Source organism: Salvelinus fontinalis, chromosome 22 (genome assembly GCF_029448725.1).
Source record: "Salvelinus fontinalis isolate EN_2023a chromosome 22, ASM2944872v1, whole genome shotgun sequence".
NCBI classification, from domain to species: Eukaryota; Metazoa; Chordata; class Actinopteri; order Salmoniformes; family Salmonidae; genus Salvelinus; species Salvelinus fontinalis.
The window spans coordinates 31,830,357-31,846,448 of NC_074686.1; the positions used below are offsets into that span (position 1 = coordinate 31,830,357).

The following is a 16,092-nucleotide window of genomic DNA, read 5'->3' on the forward strand; positions in this document are numbered from 1 at the left end:
TTTCAGTCTACTTATAGCCATGAGAGAGAAAGAGAGACAGAGGAAACAGAAAGAGAGCAGTTAGACAGAAAGTGAGATACATGGCGTGACAAACTTCAGAGTAGTTGTGTCTGAGACAAAACTGGGACATGACAACAGTAGGAGCAGCATCTGAGGATTGAGTCATCATCTATCCTATGGCACTGGCACACACACACACACACACACACACACACACACACACACACACACACACACACACACACACACACACACACACACACACACACACACACACACACACACACACAACCTATCCCAAGGTGTGATCATGTGACGAGTGCTCATGTGATGCTGCTACATTATTATAATGTTGAGACACACTGGGGTTCTGTTCTAGAATATTCCATGCAGTGTTCTGTGAAGAACACAAAAACACTCTCAGAAAATAAACCATTTATGACCACAAAATCAAAAGGCTTTTCAAGTTTACATCAATGCTGCTGTCTGCTATGTAGGTCACATTAGATGGTATAATTCATATATTTGTGCAAATGTACATAATGTACATCTCTATATCACAACAGCTACAGCATGTACTGAACATAAATAGGCCTATACATCCCTGTTAATCTTTCATTCTTTCTCTCCTCTACTCTCCTGTCCCCCTCCCCTCCTCTCTCCTCTCCTTTCCCCTCTCTCTCCTCCTCTTCCCTTCTTATCCTTCCCCTTCTCTCCCTCCTCTCTTCTATCCTCTCCCCTCTCCTCCAGTTGTTTGGGTGCTTCCTGGCTTGGGAGACGAGGAATGTGAGCATCCCAGCCCTGAATGACAGCAAGTACATCGGGATGAGTGTGTACAACGTGGGCATCATGTGTATCATCGGGGCGGCCGTGTCCTTCCTCACGCGAGACCAGCCCAATGTGCAGTTCTGCATCGTGGCTCTGGTCATCATCTTCTGCAGCACGATCACTCTCTGTCTGGTGTTTGTGCCAAAGGTAAAGAACACAGGAAATGGTATACTGTCCCCTTCCTGTCCAGCCAAGGGGCATGAAACTGCTCAACCAACTGGATTCATGCACTCTAAGAGGATCTCAGAAATGATCATGTTGCTGATTGTATGAAATACTTTCCCTTGTTTTTAAACATTCCAATATGAGTAAGCATAACATGACATCAGAGGAATGTGATGTGACACCTTAACCTGTCATTCTAAGCCACTGCCCTTTATTATGACAACTTGCAGTTCATCACGATGAGGACCAATCCAGACGCAGCTACTCAGAACCGGAGGTTAAAGTTCAATACGAACCAGAAGAAAGAGGACTCCAAGACGTCCACGTCAGTGACCAGTGTGAACCAGGCCAACACGTCCAGACTGGACGGCCTGCAGACCGACAACCACCGCCTCCGCATGAAGATAACAGAGGTGACGTCATCGTAATGCTGCCTTATGTCATGTCATCACCACTTAGGGAGTCTCTCCCGACCACACCAGTCCTGTTACCTACATTTAGTCCCCAGAGTTTTCTCTCAATTTCACAGTCAGGAAAAGCTCATGGCCCTATTACATTTACATTACATTTAAGTCATTTAGCAGACGCTCTTATCCAGAGTGACTTACAAATTGGTGCATTCACCTTATGACATCCAGTGGAACAGCCACTTTACAATAGTGCATCTAAATCTTTTAAGGGGGGGGGGGGGGGGGGGGGGGGGGCAGAAGGATTGCTTTATCCTAGGTATTCCTTGAAGAGGTGGGGTTTCAGATGTCTCCGGAAGGTGGTGATTGACTCCGCTGTCCTGGCGTCGTGAGGGAGTTTGTTCCACCATTGGGGTGCCAGAGCAGCGAACAGTTTTGACTGGGCTGAGCGGGAACTGTACTTCCTCAGTGGTAGGGAGGCGAGCAGGCCAGAGGTGGATGAACGCAGTGCCCTTGTTTGGGTGTAGGGCCTGATCGGAGCCTGAAGGTACTGAGGTGCCGTTCCCCTCACAGCTCCGTAGGCAAGCACCATGGTCTTGTAGCGGATGCGAGCTTCAACTGGAAGCCAGTGGAGAGAGCGGAGGAGCGGGGTGACGTGAGAGAACTTGGGAAGGTTGAACACCAGACGGGCTGCGGCGTTCTGGATGAGTTGTAGGGGTTTGATGGCACAGGCAGGGAGCCCAGCCAACAGCGAGTTGCAGTAATCCAGATGGGAGATGACAAGTGCCTGGATTAGGACCTGCGCCGCTTCCTGTGTGAGGCAGGGTCGTACTCTGCGGATGTTGTAGAGCATGAACCTACAGGAACGGGCCACCGCCTTGATGTTAGTTGAGAACGACAGGGTGTTGTCCAGGATCACGCCAAGGTTCTTAGCGCTCTGGGAGGAGGACACAATGGAGTTGTCAACCGTGATGGCGAGATCATGGAACGGGCAGTCCTTCCCCGGGAGGAAGAGCAGCTCCGTCTTGCCGAGGTTCAGCTTGAGGTGGTGATCCGTCATCCACACTGATATGTCTGCCAGACATGCAGAGATGCGATTCGCCACCTGGTCATCAGAAGGGGGAAAGGAGAAGATTAATTGTGTGTCGTCTGCATAGCAATGATAGGAGAGACCATGTGAGGTTATGACAGAGCCAAGTGACTTGGTGTATAGCGAGAATGGGAGAGGGCCTAGAACAGAGCCCTGGGGGACACCAGTGGTGAGAGCGCGTGGTGAGGAGACAGATTCTCGCCACGCCACCTGGTAGGAGCGACCTGTCAGGTAGGACGCAATCCAAGCGTGGGCCGCGCCGGAGATGCCCAACTCGGAGAGGGTGGAGAGGAGGATCTGATGGTTCACAGTATCGAAGGCAGCCGATAGGTCTAGAAGGATGAGAGCAGAGGAGAGAGAGTTAGCTTTAGCAGTGCGGAGCGCCTCCGTGATACAGAGAAGAGCAGTCTCAGTTGAGTGACTAGTCTTGAAACCTGACTGATTTGGATCAAGAAGGTCATTCTGAGAGAGATAGCAGGAGAGCTGGCCAAGGACGGCACGTTCAAGAGTTTTGGAGAGAAAAGAAAGAAGGGATACTGGTCTGTAGTTGTTGACATCGGAGGGATCGAGTGTAGGTTTTTTCAGAAGGGGTGCAACTCTCGCTCTCTTGAAGACGGAAGGGACGTAGCCAGCGGTCAAGGATGAGTTGATGAGCGAGGTGAGGTAAGGGAGAAGGTCTCCGGAAATGGTCTGGAGAAGAGAGGAGGGGATAGGGTCAAGCGGGCAGGTTGTTGGGCGGCCGGCCGTCACAAGACGCGAGATTTCATCTGGAGAGAGAGGGGAGAAAGAGGTCAAAGCACAGGGTAGGGCAGTGTGAGCAGAACCAGCGGTGTCGTTTGACTTAGCAAACGAGGATCGGATGTCGTCGACCTTCTTTTCAAAATGGTTGACGAAGTCGTCTGCAGAGAGGGAGGAGGGGGGGGGAGGGGGAGGAGGATTCAGGAGGGAGGAGAAGGTGGCAAAGAGCTTCCTAGGGTTAGAGGCAGATGCTTGGAATTTAGAGTGGTAGAAAGTGGCTTTAGCAGCAGAGACAGAAGAGGAAAATGTAGAGAGGAGGGAGTGAAAGGATGCCAGGTCCGCAGGGAGGCGAGTTTTCCTCCATTTCCGCTCGGCTGCCCGGAGCCCTGTTCTGTGAGCTCGCAATGAGTCGTCGAGCCACGGAGCGGGAGGGGAGGACCGAGCCGGCCTGGAGGATAGGGGACATAGAGAGTCAAAGGATGCAGAAAGGGAGGAGAGGAGGGTTGAGGAGGCAGAATCAGGAGATAGGTTGGAGAAGGTTTGGGCAGAGGGAAGAGATGATAGGATGGAAGAGGAGAGAGTAGCGGGGGAGAGAGAGCGAAGGTTGGGACGGCGCGATACCATCCGAGTAGGGGCAGTGTGGGAAGTGTTGGATGAGAGCGAGAGGGAAAAGGATACAAGGTAGTGGTCGGAGACTTGGAGGGGAGTTGCAATGAGGTTAGTGGAAGAACAGCATCTAGTAAAGATGAGGTCAAGCGTATTGCCTGCCTTGTGAGTAGGGGGGGAAGCTGAGAGGGTGAGGTCAAAAGAGGAGAGGAGTGGAAAGAAGGAGGCAGAGAGGAATGAGTCAAAGGTAGACATGGGGAGGTTAAAGTCACCCAGAACTGTGAGAGGTGAGCCATCCTCAGGAAAGGAGCTTATCAAGGCATCAAGCTCATTGATGAACTCTCCAAGGGAACCTGGAGGGCGATAAATGATAAGGATGTTAAGCTTGAAAGGGCTGGTAACTGTGACAGCATGGAATTCAAAGGAGGCGATAGACAGATGGGTAAGGGGAGAAAGAGAGAATGACCACTTGGGAGAGATGAGGATCCCGGTGCCACCACCCCGCTGACCAGAAGCTCTCGGGGTGTGCGAGAACACGTGGGCAGACGAAGAGAGAGCAGTAGGAGTAGCAGTGTTATCTGTGGTGAGCCATGTTTCCGTCAGTGCCAAGAAGTCGAGGGACTGGAGGGACGCATAGGCTGAGATGAGCTCTGCCTTGTTGGCCGCGGATCGGCAGTTCCAGAGGCTACCGGAGACCTGGAACTCCACGTGGGTCGTGCGGGCTGGGACCACCAGGTTAGGGTGGGCGCGGCCACGCGGTGTGAAGCGTTTGTATGGTCTGTGCAGAGAGGAGAGAACAGGGATAGACAGACACATAGTTGACAGGCTACAGAAGAGGCTACGCTAAAGCAAAGGAGATTAGAATGACAAGTGGGCTACACGTCTCGAATGTTCAGAAAGTTAAGCTTACGTTGCAAAAAAAAAAAATAATAAAAGATCTGATTGACTAAAATGATATAGTACTGCTGGCTGGTGAAGTAGCCTGGCTAGCAGTGGCTGCGTTGTTGAAAGTGAAGCTGGCTAGGTGACCTCGACAATTTCTCTAAATTTCTCTAAACTACACAATTATCATGGATACAAGGACAGCAAAGACAACTAGCTAACACTACGCTAATCAAGTCGTTCCGTTGTAATGTAAGTTTCTACAGTGCTGCTATTCGGTAGAAGTTGGCTAGCTAGCAGTGTTAGCTAGCAGTGTTGGCTAGGTAGGAGGACGGCAGCGCGGCAGGCGAAAATAGCTGGCTAGCTAACCGATAATTACTCAAAGCTACACAATTATCTTAGATACAAAGATAGCAAAGAAAACTATGTAGCTAGCTAACACTACACAAATCAAGTCGTTCCGTTGTAATGTAATCGTTTCTACAGTGCTGCTAATCGGTGGCTAGCTGGCTAGCTAGCAGGGTTGACTACGTTACGTTACGTTACGTTAGGACGAGAATACCTGGCTAGCGAACCTCAGTGAACCTCGATAACTACACAATTATCTTTGATACAAAGACGGCTATGTAGCCAGCTAAGTAGCTAGCTAAGATCAAACAAATCAAAGATAGCAAAGACAACTGTGTAGCCAGCTAACACTACACTAATCAAGTCGTTCCGTTGTAATGCACTCGTTTCTACAATGCTGCTATTCGGTGGCAAGCTGGCTAGCTAGCAGTGTTGGCTACGTTGCGTTACGTTAGGACGAAAATAGCTGGCTAGCGAACCTCAATAACTACACAATTATGTTTGATACAAAGACGGCTATGTAGCTAGCTAAGATCAAACAAATCAAACCGTTGTACTGTAATGAAAATGAAAATCAGACCGTTGTACTATAATGAAATGTAATGAAAAGTTATACTACTATTGGGTAGACGGTGGACGTTTGCTAGCTGGCTAGCTGCTGGGCAGATAGCAGTGTTGATGTGACCAGAGAGACACCCTGTTTTTTGTATTTATCTAAAGTATGGTATTCTTCATATATGAGTCTTACGTTTGCGTGACATAACAGCAATGACAGTGTCCTCAGAGCTTGCCTTGTCTCTAAAGTTATACTACTATTCGGTAGACGGTGGACGTTTGCTAGCTGGCTAGCTGCTGGGCAGATAGCAGTATTGATGTGACCAGAGAGACACCCTGTTTTTTGTATTTATCTAAAGTATGGTATTCTTCATATATGAGTCTTACGTTTGCGTGACATAACAGCAATGACAGTGTCCTCAGAGCTTGCCTTGTCTCTAATAGGTCCTGTCTGCCAGTAGCACCATCCTATCACTCTATACAGTGTCTCTAATAGGTCCTGTCTGCCAGTAGCACCATCCTGTCACTCTATACAGTGTCTCTAATAGTCCTGTCTGCCAGTAGCACCATCCTGTCACTCTATACAGTGTCTCTAATAAGTCCTGTCTGCCAGTAGCACCATCCTGTCACTCTATACAGTGTCTCTAATAGTCCTGTCTGCCAGTAGCACCATCCTGTCACTCTATACAGTGTCTCTAATAGGTCCTGTCTGCCAGTAGCACCATCCTGTCACTCTATACAGTGTCTCTAATAGGTCCTGTCTGCCAGTAGCACCATCCTGTCACTCTATACAGTGTCTCTAATAGTCCTGTCTGCCAGTAGCACCATCCTGTCACTCTATACAGTGTCTCTAATAGTCCTGTCTGCCAGTAGCACCATCCTGTCACTCTACACAGTGTCTCTAATAGGTCCTGTCTGCCAGTAGCACCATCCTGTCACTCTATACAGTGTCTCTAATAGTCCTGTCTGCCAGTAGCACCATCCTGTCACTCTATACAGTGTCGCTAATAGGTCCTGTCTGCCAGTAGCACCATCCTGTCACTCTATACAGTGTCTCTAATAGGTCCTGTCTGCCAGTAGCACCATCCTGTCACTCTACACAGTGTCTCTAATAGGTCCTGTCTGCCAGTAGCACCATCCTGTCACTCTATACAGTGTCTCTAATAGGTCCTGTCTGCAAGTAGCACCATCCTGTCACTCTACACAGTGTCTCTAATAGTCCTGTCTGCCAGTAGCACCATCCTGTCACTCTATACAGTGTCTCTAATAGGTCCTGTCTGCCAGTAGCACCATCCTGTCACTCTATACAGTGTCTCTAATAGTCCTGTCTGCCCGTAGCACCATCCTGTCACTCTACACAGTGTCTCTAATAGGTCCTGTCTGCCAGTAGCACCATCCTGTCACTCTATACAGTGTCTCTAATAGTCCTGTCTGCCAGTAGCACCATCCTGTCACTCTATACAGTGTCTCTAATAGGTCCTGTCTGCCAGTAGCACCATCCTGTCACTCTATACAGTGTCTCTAATAGTCCTGTCTGCCAGTAGCACCATCCTGTCACTCTATACAGTGTCTCTAATAGTCCTGTCTGCCAGTAGCACCATCCTGTCACTCTACACAGTGTCTCTAATAGGTCCTGTCTGCCAGTAGCACCATCCTGTCACTCTATACAGTGTCTCTAATAGGTCCTGTCTGCCAGTAGCACCATCCTGTCACTCTATACAGTGTCTCTAATAGGTCCTGTCTGCCAGTAGCATCATCCTGTCACTCTATACAGTGTCTCTAATAGTCCTGTCTGCCAGTAGCACCATCCTGTCACTCTATACAGTGTCTCTAATAGGTCCTGTCTGCCAGTAGCACCATCCTGTCACTCTATACAGTGTCTCTAATAGGTCCTGTCTGCCAGTAGCACCATCCTGTCACTCTATACAGTGTCTCTAATAGTCCTGTCTGCCAGTAGCACCATCCTGTCACTCTACACAGTGTCTCTAATAGTCCTGTCTGCCAGTAGCACCATCCTGTCACTCTATACAGTGTCTCTAATAGGTCCTGTCTGCCAGTAGCACCATCCTGTCACTCTATACAGTGTCTCAAATAGTCCTGTCTGCCAGTAGCACCATCCTGTCACTCTATACAGTGTCTCTAATAGGTCCTGTCTGCCAGTAGCACCATCCTGTCACTCTATACAGTGTCTCTAATAGGTCCTGTCTGCCAGTAGCACCATCCTGTCACTCTATACAGTGTCTCTAATAGGTCCTGTCTGCCAGTAGCACCATCCTGTCACTCTATACAGTGTCTCTAATAGGTCCTGTCTGCCAGTAGCACCATCCTGTCACTCTATACAGTGTCTCTAATAGGTCCTGTCTGCCAGTAGCACCATCCTATCACTCTATACAGTGTCTCTAATAGGTCCTGTCTGCCAGTAGCACCATCCTGTCACTCTATACAGTGTCTCTAATAGTCCTGTCTGCCAGTAGCACCAGCCCTGTCACTCTATACAGTGTCTCTAATAGGTCCTGTCTGCCAGTAGCACCATCCTATCACTCTATACAGTGTCTCTAATAGGTCCTGTCTGCCAGTAGCACCATCCTGTCACTCTATACAGTGTCTCTAATAGGTCCTGTCTGCCAGTAGCACCATCCTGTCACTCTATACAGTGTCTCTAATAGGTCCTGTCTGCCAGCAGCGCCATCCTGTCACTCTACACAGTGTCTCTAATAGGTCCTGTCTGCCAGTAGCACCATCCTGTCACTCTATACAGTGTCTCTAATAGGTCCTGTCTGCCAGTAGCACCATCCTGTCACTCTATACAGTGTCTCTAATATCCTGTCTGCCAGTAGCACCATCCTGTCACTCTACACAGTGTCTCTAATAGGTCCTGTCTGCCAGTAGCACCATCCTGTCACTCTATACAGTGTCTCTAATAGGTCCTGTCTGCCAGTAGCACCATCCTGTCACTCTATACAGTGTCTCTAATAGGTCCTGTCTGCCAGTAGCACCATCCTGTCACTCTATACAGTGTCTCTAATAGTCCTGTCTGCCAGTAGCACCATCCTGTCACTCTATACAGTGTCTCTAATAGTCCTGTCTGCCAGTAGCACCATCCTGTCACTCTATACAGTGTCTCTAATAGTCCTGTCTGCCAGTAGCACCATCCTGTCACTCTACACAGTGTCTCTAATAGGTCCTGTCTGCCAGTAGCACCATCCTGTCACTCTATACAGTGTCTCTAATAGTCCTGTCTGCCAGTAGCACCATCCTGTCACTCTATACAGTGTCTCTAATAGTCCTGTCTGCCAGTAGCACCATCCTGTCACTCTATACAGTGTCTCTAATAGTCCTGTCTGCCAGTAGCACCATCCTGTCACTCTATACAGTGTCTCTAATAGTCCTGTCTGCCAGTAGCACCATCCTGTCACTCTACACAGTGTCTCTAATAGTCCTGTCTGCCAGTAGCACCATCCTGTCACTCTACACAGTGTCTCTAATAGGTCCTGTCTGCCAGTAGCACCATCCTGTCACTCTATACAGTGTCTCTAATAGTCCTGTCTGCCAGTAGCACCATCCTGTCACTCTACACAGTGTCTCTAATAGGTCCTGTCTGCCAGTAGCACCATCCTGTCACTCTATACAGTGTCTCTAATAGTCCTGTCTGCCAGTAGCACCATCCTGTCACTCTATACAGTGTCTCTAATAGTCCTGTCTGCCAGTAGCACCATCCTGTCACTCTACACAGTGTCTCTAATAGGTCCTGTCTGCCAGTAGCACCATCCTGTCACTCTACACAGTGTCTCTAATAGGTCCTGTCTGCCAGTAGCACCACCATGTCACTCTATACAGTGTCTCTAATAGGTCCTGTCTGCCAGTAGCACCATCCTGTCACTCTATACAGTGTCTCTAATAGGTCCCTGTCTGCCAGTAGCACCACCCTGTCACTCTATACAGTGTCTCTAATAGGTCCTGTCTGCCAGTAGCACCATCCTGTCACTCTATACAGTGTCTCTAATAGTCCTGTCTGCCAGTAGCACCATCCTGTCACTCTACACAGTGTCTCTAATAGTCCTGTCTGCCAGTAGCACCATCCTGTCACTCTACACAGTGTCTCTAATAGGTCCTGTCTGCCAGTAGCACCATCCTGTCACTCTATACAGTGTCTCTAATAGGTCCCGTCTGCCAGTAGCACCATCCTGTCACTCTATACAGTGTCTCTAATAGGTCCTGTCTGCCAGTAGCACCATCCTGTCACTCTATACAGTGTCTCTAATAGGTCCTGTCTGCCAGTAGCACCATCCTGTCACTCTATACAGTGTCTCTAATAGGTCCTGTCTGCCAGTAGCACCATCCTGTCACTCTATACAGTGTCTCTAATAGGTCCTGTCTGCCAGTAGCACCATCCTGTCACTCTATACAGTGTCTCTAATAGGTCCTGTCTGCCAGTAGCACCATCCTGTCACTCTATACAGTGTCTCTAATAGGTCCTGTCTGCCAGTAGCACCATCCTGTCACTCTATACAGTGTCTCTAATAGGTCCTGTCTGCCAGTAGCACCATCCTGTCACTCTATACAGTGTCTCTAATAGGTCCTGTCTGCCAGTAGCACCATCCTGTCACTCTATACAGTGTCTCTAATAGTCCTGTCTGCCAGTAGCACCATCCTGTCACTCTACACAGTGTCTCTAATAGGTCCTGTCTGCCAGTAGCACCATCCTGTCACTCTATACAGTGTCTCTAATAGTCCTGTCTGCCAGTAGCACCATCCTGTCACTCTATACAGTGTCTCTAATAGTCCTGTCTGCCAGTAGCACCATCCTGTCACTCTACACAGTGTCTCTAATAGGTCCTGTCTGCCAGTAGCACCATCCTGTCACTCTACACAGTGTCTCTAATAGGTCCTGTCTGCCAGTAGCACCACCATGTCACTCTATACAGTGTCTCTAATAGGTCCTGTCTGCCAGTAGCACCATCCTGTCACTCTATACAGTGTCTCTAATAGGTCCTGTCTGCCAGTAGCACCATCCTGTCACTCTTTACAGTGTCTCTAATAGGTCCCTGTCTGCCAGTAGCACCACCCTGTCACTCTATACAGTGTCTCTAATAGGTCCTGTCTGCCAGTAGCACCATCCTGTCACTCTATACAGTGTCTCTAATAGTCCTGTCTGCCAGTAGCACCATCCTGTCACTCTACACAGTGTCTCTAATAGTCCTGTCTGCCAGTAGCACCATCCTGTCACTCTACACAGTGTCTCTAATAGGTCCTGTCTGCCAGTAGCACCATCCTGTCACTCTATACAGTGTCTCTAATAGGTCCCGTCTGCCAGTAGCACCATCCTGTCACTCTATACAGTGTCTCTAATAGGTCCTGTCTGCCAGTAGCACCATCCTGTCACTCTATACAGTGTCTCTAATAGGTCCTGTCTGCCAGTAGCACCATCCTGTCACTCTATACAGTGTCTCTAATAGGTCCTGTCTGCCAGTAGCACCATCCTGTCACTCTATACAGTGTCTCTAATAGGTCCTGTCTGCCAGTAGCACCATCCTGTCACTCTATACAGTGTCTCTAATAGGTCCTGTCTGCCAGTAGCACCATCCTGTCACTCTATACAGTGTCTCTAATAGGTCCTGTCTGCCAGTAGCACCATCCTGTCACTCTATACAGTGTCTCTAATAGGTCCTGTCTGCCAGTAGCACCATCCTGTCACTCTATACAGTGTCTCTAATAGGTCCTGTCTGCCAGTAGCACCATCCTGATGAAGTGTATCGTACGTTCTACTTTCATTTATAGAACATATGATGTTTTATGTCTTTGACGTTGAATGACATGAGAAATGTTGTGCCAATCACGTAGGCTTTTCTAGAAATCTCTCTGTCATGCATTTCACTGTATCTATTCTCTTCTCGGGTGCAAGAGTAGCCATTGCCCTTGTAGTCGTTCCTAACGCCACTCTTGAAGTACAATGGAGTTGAATAGAAAAGGTTTCTTTCTGATCAAAATCAATACATTTCAGTAGGCAACCCTTATCTGTCCTTGCATCACTATTTAACTATATTTTAACAATGAGTAACACTTTGTTTTAAGGGTCCATAATAAACCATTTATAAGGCATTTAAGGCATTTACAAACCATTTGTTCAACATTTATTAATCATTACTCCCAAATTTTAAAACTATTTTAACCTCTTAAACATTATGTTAACATCTTAAACATTATGTTAACATCTTAAACGTTATGTTAACATCTTAAACATTATGTTAACATCTTAAACATTATGTTAACATCTTAAACATTATGTTAACATCTTAAACATTATGTTAACATCTTAAACACTATGTTAACATCTTAAACGTTATGTTAACATCTTAAATACTATGTTAACATCTTAAACGTTATGTTAACATCTTAAACGTTATGTTAACATCTTAAACACACTTTTAACATCTTAAACGTTATGTTAACATCTTAAACACACTTTTAACATCTTAAACGTTATGTTAACATCTTAAACATTATGTCAACATCTTAAACATTATGTTAACATCTTAAACGTTATGTTAACATCTTAAACGTTATGTTAACATCTTAAACATTATGTTAACATCTTAAACGTTATGTTAACATCTTAAACATTATGTTAACATCTTAAACACTATTTTAACATCTTAAACATTATGTTAACATCTTAAACATTATGTTAACATCTTAAACGTTATGTTAACATCTTAAACATTATGTTAACATCTTAAATATTATGTTAACATTTTAAACATTATGTCAACATCTTAAACGTTATGTTAACATCTTAAACACTATTTTAACCCCATAAACGAAATGTTCTCTGTGCAGTTGGATAAGGAACTGGAGGAGGTGACCATGCAGCTGCAGGACACCCCAGAGAAGACCCCGTACATCAAGCAGAACCACTACGGAGACGTCAACAACATCCTCAGCATACGCAACTTCACAGACGGCAAAGGTGACTGACCACTGCTGCTTTTGTTCACACTTCTACAGCATCACCTCCCACATATTCCTCACTCATTTGAATAGACAGACACACCTCTGTCAGCATGGACTGCTGCACCCACTGTCTGCACATGATTCTCTCTGAAGAGTTGTACTAATCTGTCCAAGGTAAAAGAGCTGTGCTCACCTCATAGATAGGGAACAGCAAGCAAACTCCCAAGTACCATCTCAAGCTCTAATTCCTCAGAGGTAGTAATCACACCTGTGGGGAGAGGGGCATTCTTCTTACCAAACCAAGGTTAAGGGCAGAGAAAGCTTGTTGGACACTAAGAAAGCTTTTTGTAGAGCGTTAAACACAAAATCCGGGGAGGGGCCAGCTGAGTATAAGACTGTATCATCTGTATATAAATGGATGAGAGCTTCCTACTGCCTGAGCTATGTTGTTGATGTAAATTAAGTAGAGAGTGGGGCCTAGTATCGAGCCTTGGGGTACACCCTTGCCTTGGGGTACACCCTTGGTGACAGGCAGTGGCTGAGACAGCAGATGTTCAGACTTTATACACTGTACTCTTTGAGAGTGGTAGTTAGCAAAGCAGGCCAAAGACTACACCGTAGTACCTCTCTCGTAGTTCAGGACTACAGTACTGTGAACCGAAGTTTGTCGATTGCTCAATGATAAGCTTCTGTTCAGCATTTAGACTGACAGACAGACAAATAGAGAAATATAAATGGGTCATTATATTCACCATGAGGATTCAGCCACGTCGTAGAGAACACCACCACGTCCATATCTCTACCTCTACCTCTACCTCAGCCATCAATATTTGTGAGACTGGCTGGACTAAATGCATTTGGGCTGTCAGTATTCATGAGACTGGCTGGACTAAATGCATTTGGGCTGTGAATGAGTGGCTGTTATAAGAGTACAACAGTGTCAACAGTGATTACAATCACAACCAAGTACAAAGAACACTCTCCATAGTGCATGAATATTCATTAGCACATGGTTTGGACTTGAAGGTAGAGCGTTGGGGTTGACTGACCACAGCATTCATATTAGGAATTGTCTCACTTGTCAGGCCAGTTCAAATACGTAGTCCTCAACTCCTACAGTTGTTAGCAGTCAGTTGACAAGTTTAAGAGTTTCATGAGACAATTCAGGAACCTAATATGGGTGCCGTAAAGGATCTGGAGAGTAGTTACAGAGTTTATTTATTTATTTTATTTATTTTATTTTAATTTTACCAGGTAAGTTGACTGAGAACACGTTCTCATTTGCAGCAACGACCTGGGGAATAGTTACAGGGGAGAGGAGGGTGATGAATGAGCCAATTGTAAACTGGGGATTATTAGGTGACCATGATGGTTTGAGGACCAGATTGGGAATTTAGCCAGGACACCGGGGTTAACACCCCTACTCTTACGATAAGTGCCATGGGATCTTTAATGACCTCAGAGAGTCAGGACACCCGTTTAACGTCCCATCCGAAAGACGGCACCCTACACAGGGCAGTGTCCCCAATCACTGCCCGGGGGCATTGGGATATTTTTTAGACCAGAGGAAAGAGTGCCTCCTACTGGCCCTCCAACACCACTTCCAGCAGCATCTGGTCTCCCATCCAGGGACTGACCAGGACCAACCCTGCTTAGCTTCAGAAGCAAGCCAGCAGTGGTATGCAGGGTGGTATGCTGCTGGCAGTTTAGAAGACATTAATATTACTGTGAGGTTATCTCTCAGGGCACAAGAGATAGTGACCTGTTACAGTAAATTGCTCTTTTGACACCATCCCACCAACATTGTTTTCAGAGGTGGGTTTATATATTATTAATTTACAAATAGGATTATTCCGTGAATTGCTCACATTAATAAATAATTTACCGCCGCAATCCAATCCATATGAATCCATTATGCTATGTTTAGACATGCGCTCCTGTATCCTCCTCTTCAGATGCACATTTAGGATACACAATGCCACAGTGTGATCGTCCAATCAGGTCAATGTTATGCTAAGAGGTGAAGATCTGGGTCAACTGGAGAGGAACAAATGGACACAAAAGGGGATAATTTCGGGGCTCTCCAGGTGGCGTTTGAAACACTGATAAGGCTGTTTACTTTGATAACAACTGTGTTCACACTCACCGTCTGTCTCCCACGGTGACGAGAGGCCAACACCAGAATCCTGTCAGGCTGTTTCCCCCCTGGACTAAAATATTTTCCACAACATCAAGAAGCACAGCAGTCCCTCTCTCACTCGCTTTCTCTCTCTCTCTCTCTCTCTCTCTCTTTCGCCTCTGACTCTCTCCACCTGGCTGTCTCACTTTCTTTCTCTATATATCTGTTCATCTCTCTTTCCCTCTCTCTGTGTCTCCCTCCATGAAGCCTCTCTGATTGTGCTACCAGCAGAGCTCCATTTAGCATGTGTTGAACACACAGAACAGAAGTGTTGTCTTTCTTTGCTGCTGCCTTTAAAGTAATACCCAACAGATACTGTATCAGTGATGTAATGCCCGACAGATACTGTATCAGTGATGTAATGCCCGACAGATACTGTATCAGTGATGTAATGCCCGACAGATACTGTATCAGTGATGTAATGCCCGACAGATACTGTATCAGTGATGTAATACCCGACAGATACTGTAACAGTGATGTAATGCCCGACAGATACTGTATCAGTGATGTAATGCCCGACAGATACTGTATCAGTGATGTAATGCCCGACACTGTATCAGTGATGTAATGCCCGACAGATACTGTATCAGTGATGTAATGCCCGACAGATACTGTATCGGTGATGTAATGCCCAACACTGTATCAGTGATGTAATGCCCGACAGATACTGTATCAGTGATGTAATGCCCGACAGATACTGTAACAGTGATGTAATGCCCGACAGATACTGTATCAGTGATGTAATGCCCGACAGATACTGTATCAGTGATGTAATGCCCGACAGATACTGTATCAGTGATGTAATGCCCGACAGATACTGTATCAGTGATGTAATACCCGACAGATACTGTAACAGTGATGTAATGCCCGACAGATACTGTATCAGTGATGTAATGCCCGACAGATACTGTATCAGTGATGTAATGCCCGACACTGTATCAGTGATGTAATGCCCGACAGATACTGTATCAGTGATGTAATGCCCGACAGATACTGTATCAGTGATGTAATGCCCGACAGATACTGTATCAGTGATGTAATGCCCGACAGATACTGTATCAGTGATGTAATGCCCGACAGATACTGTATCAGTGATGTAATGCCCGACAGATACTGTATCAGTGATGTAATACCCGACAGATACTGTAACAGTGATGTAATGCCCGACACTGTATCAGTGATGTAATACCCGACAGATACTGTATCAGTGATGTAATGCCCGACACATACTGTATCAGTGATGTAATGCCCGACAGATACGGTATCAGTGATGTCATGCCCGACACTGTATCAGTGATGTAATACCCGACAGATACTGTATCAGTGATGTAATGCCCGACAGA

At 46.5% G+C, this 16,092-nt stretch overlaps 1 protein-coding gene across 1 annotated transcript in view; it reads left to right on the forward strand.

Moving 5' to 3' along the window:
- Positions 1-16,092, forward strand: part of LOC129820202 (gamma-aminobutyric acid type B receptor subunit 2-like) — a 437,561-nt gene that overhangs the window by 409,968 nt on the left and 11,501 nt on the right. The window contains exons 15-17 of the mRNA XM_055877203.1: positions 751-975; positions 1,224-1,406; positions 12,457-12,586. Coding sequence (XP_055733178.1) covers positions 751-975; positions 1,224-1,406; positions 12,457-12,586 — 538 coding nt within the window. The remainder of the gene's footprint in view (positions 1-750; positions 976-1,223; positions 1,407-12,456; positions 12,587-16,092) is intronic.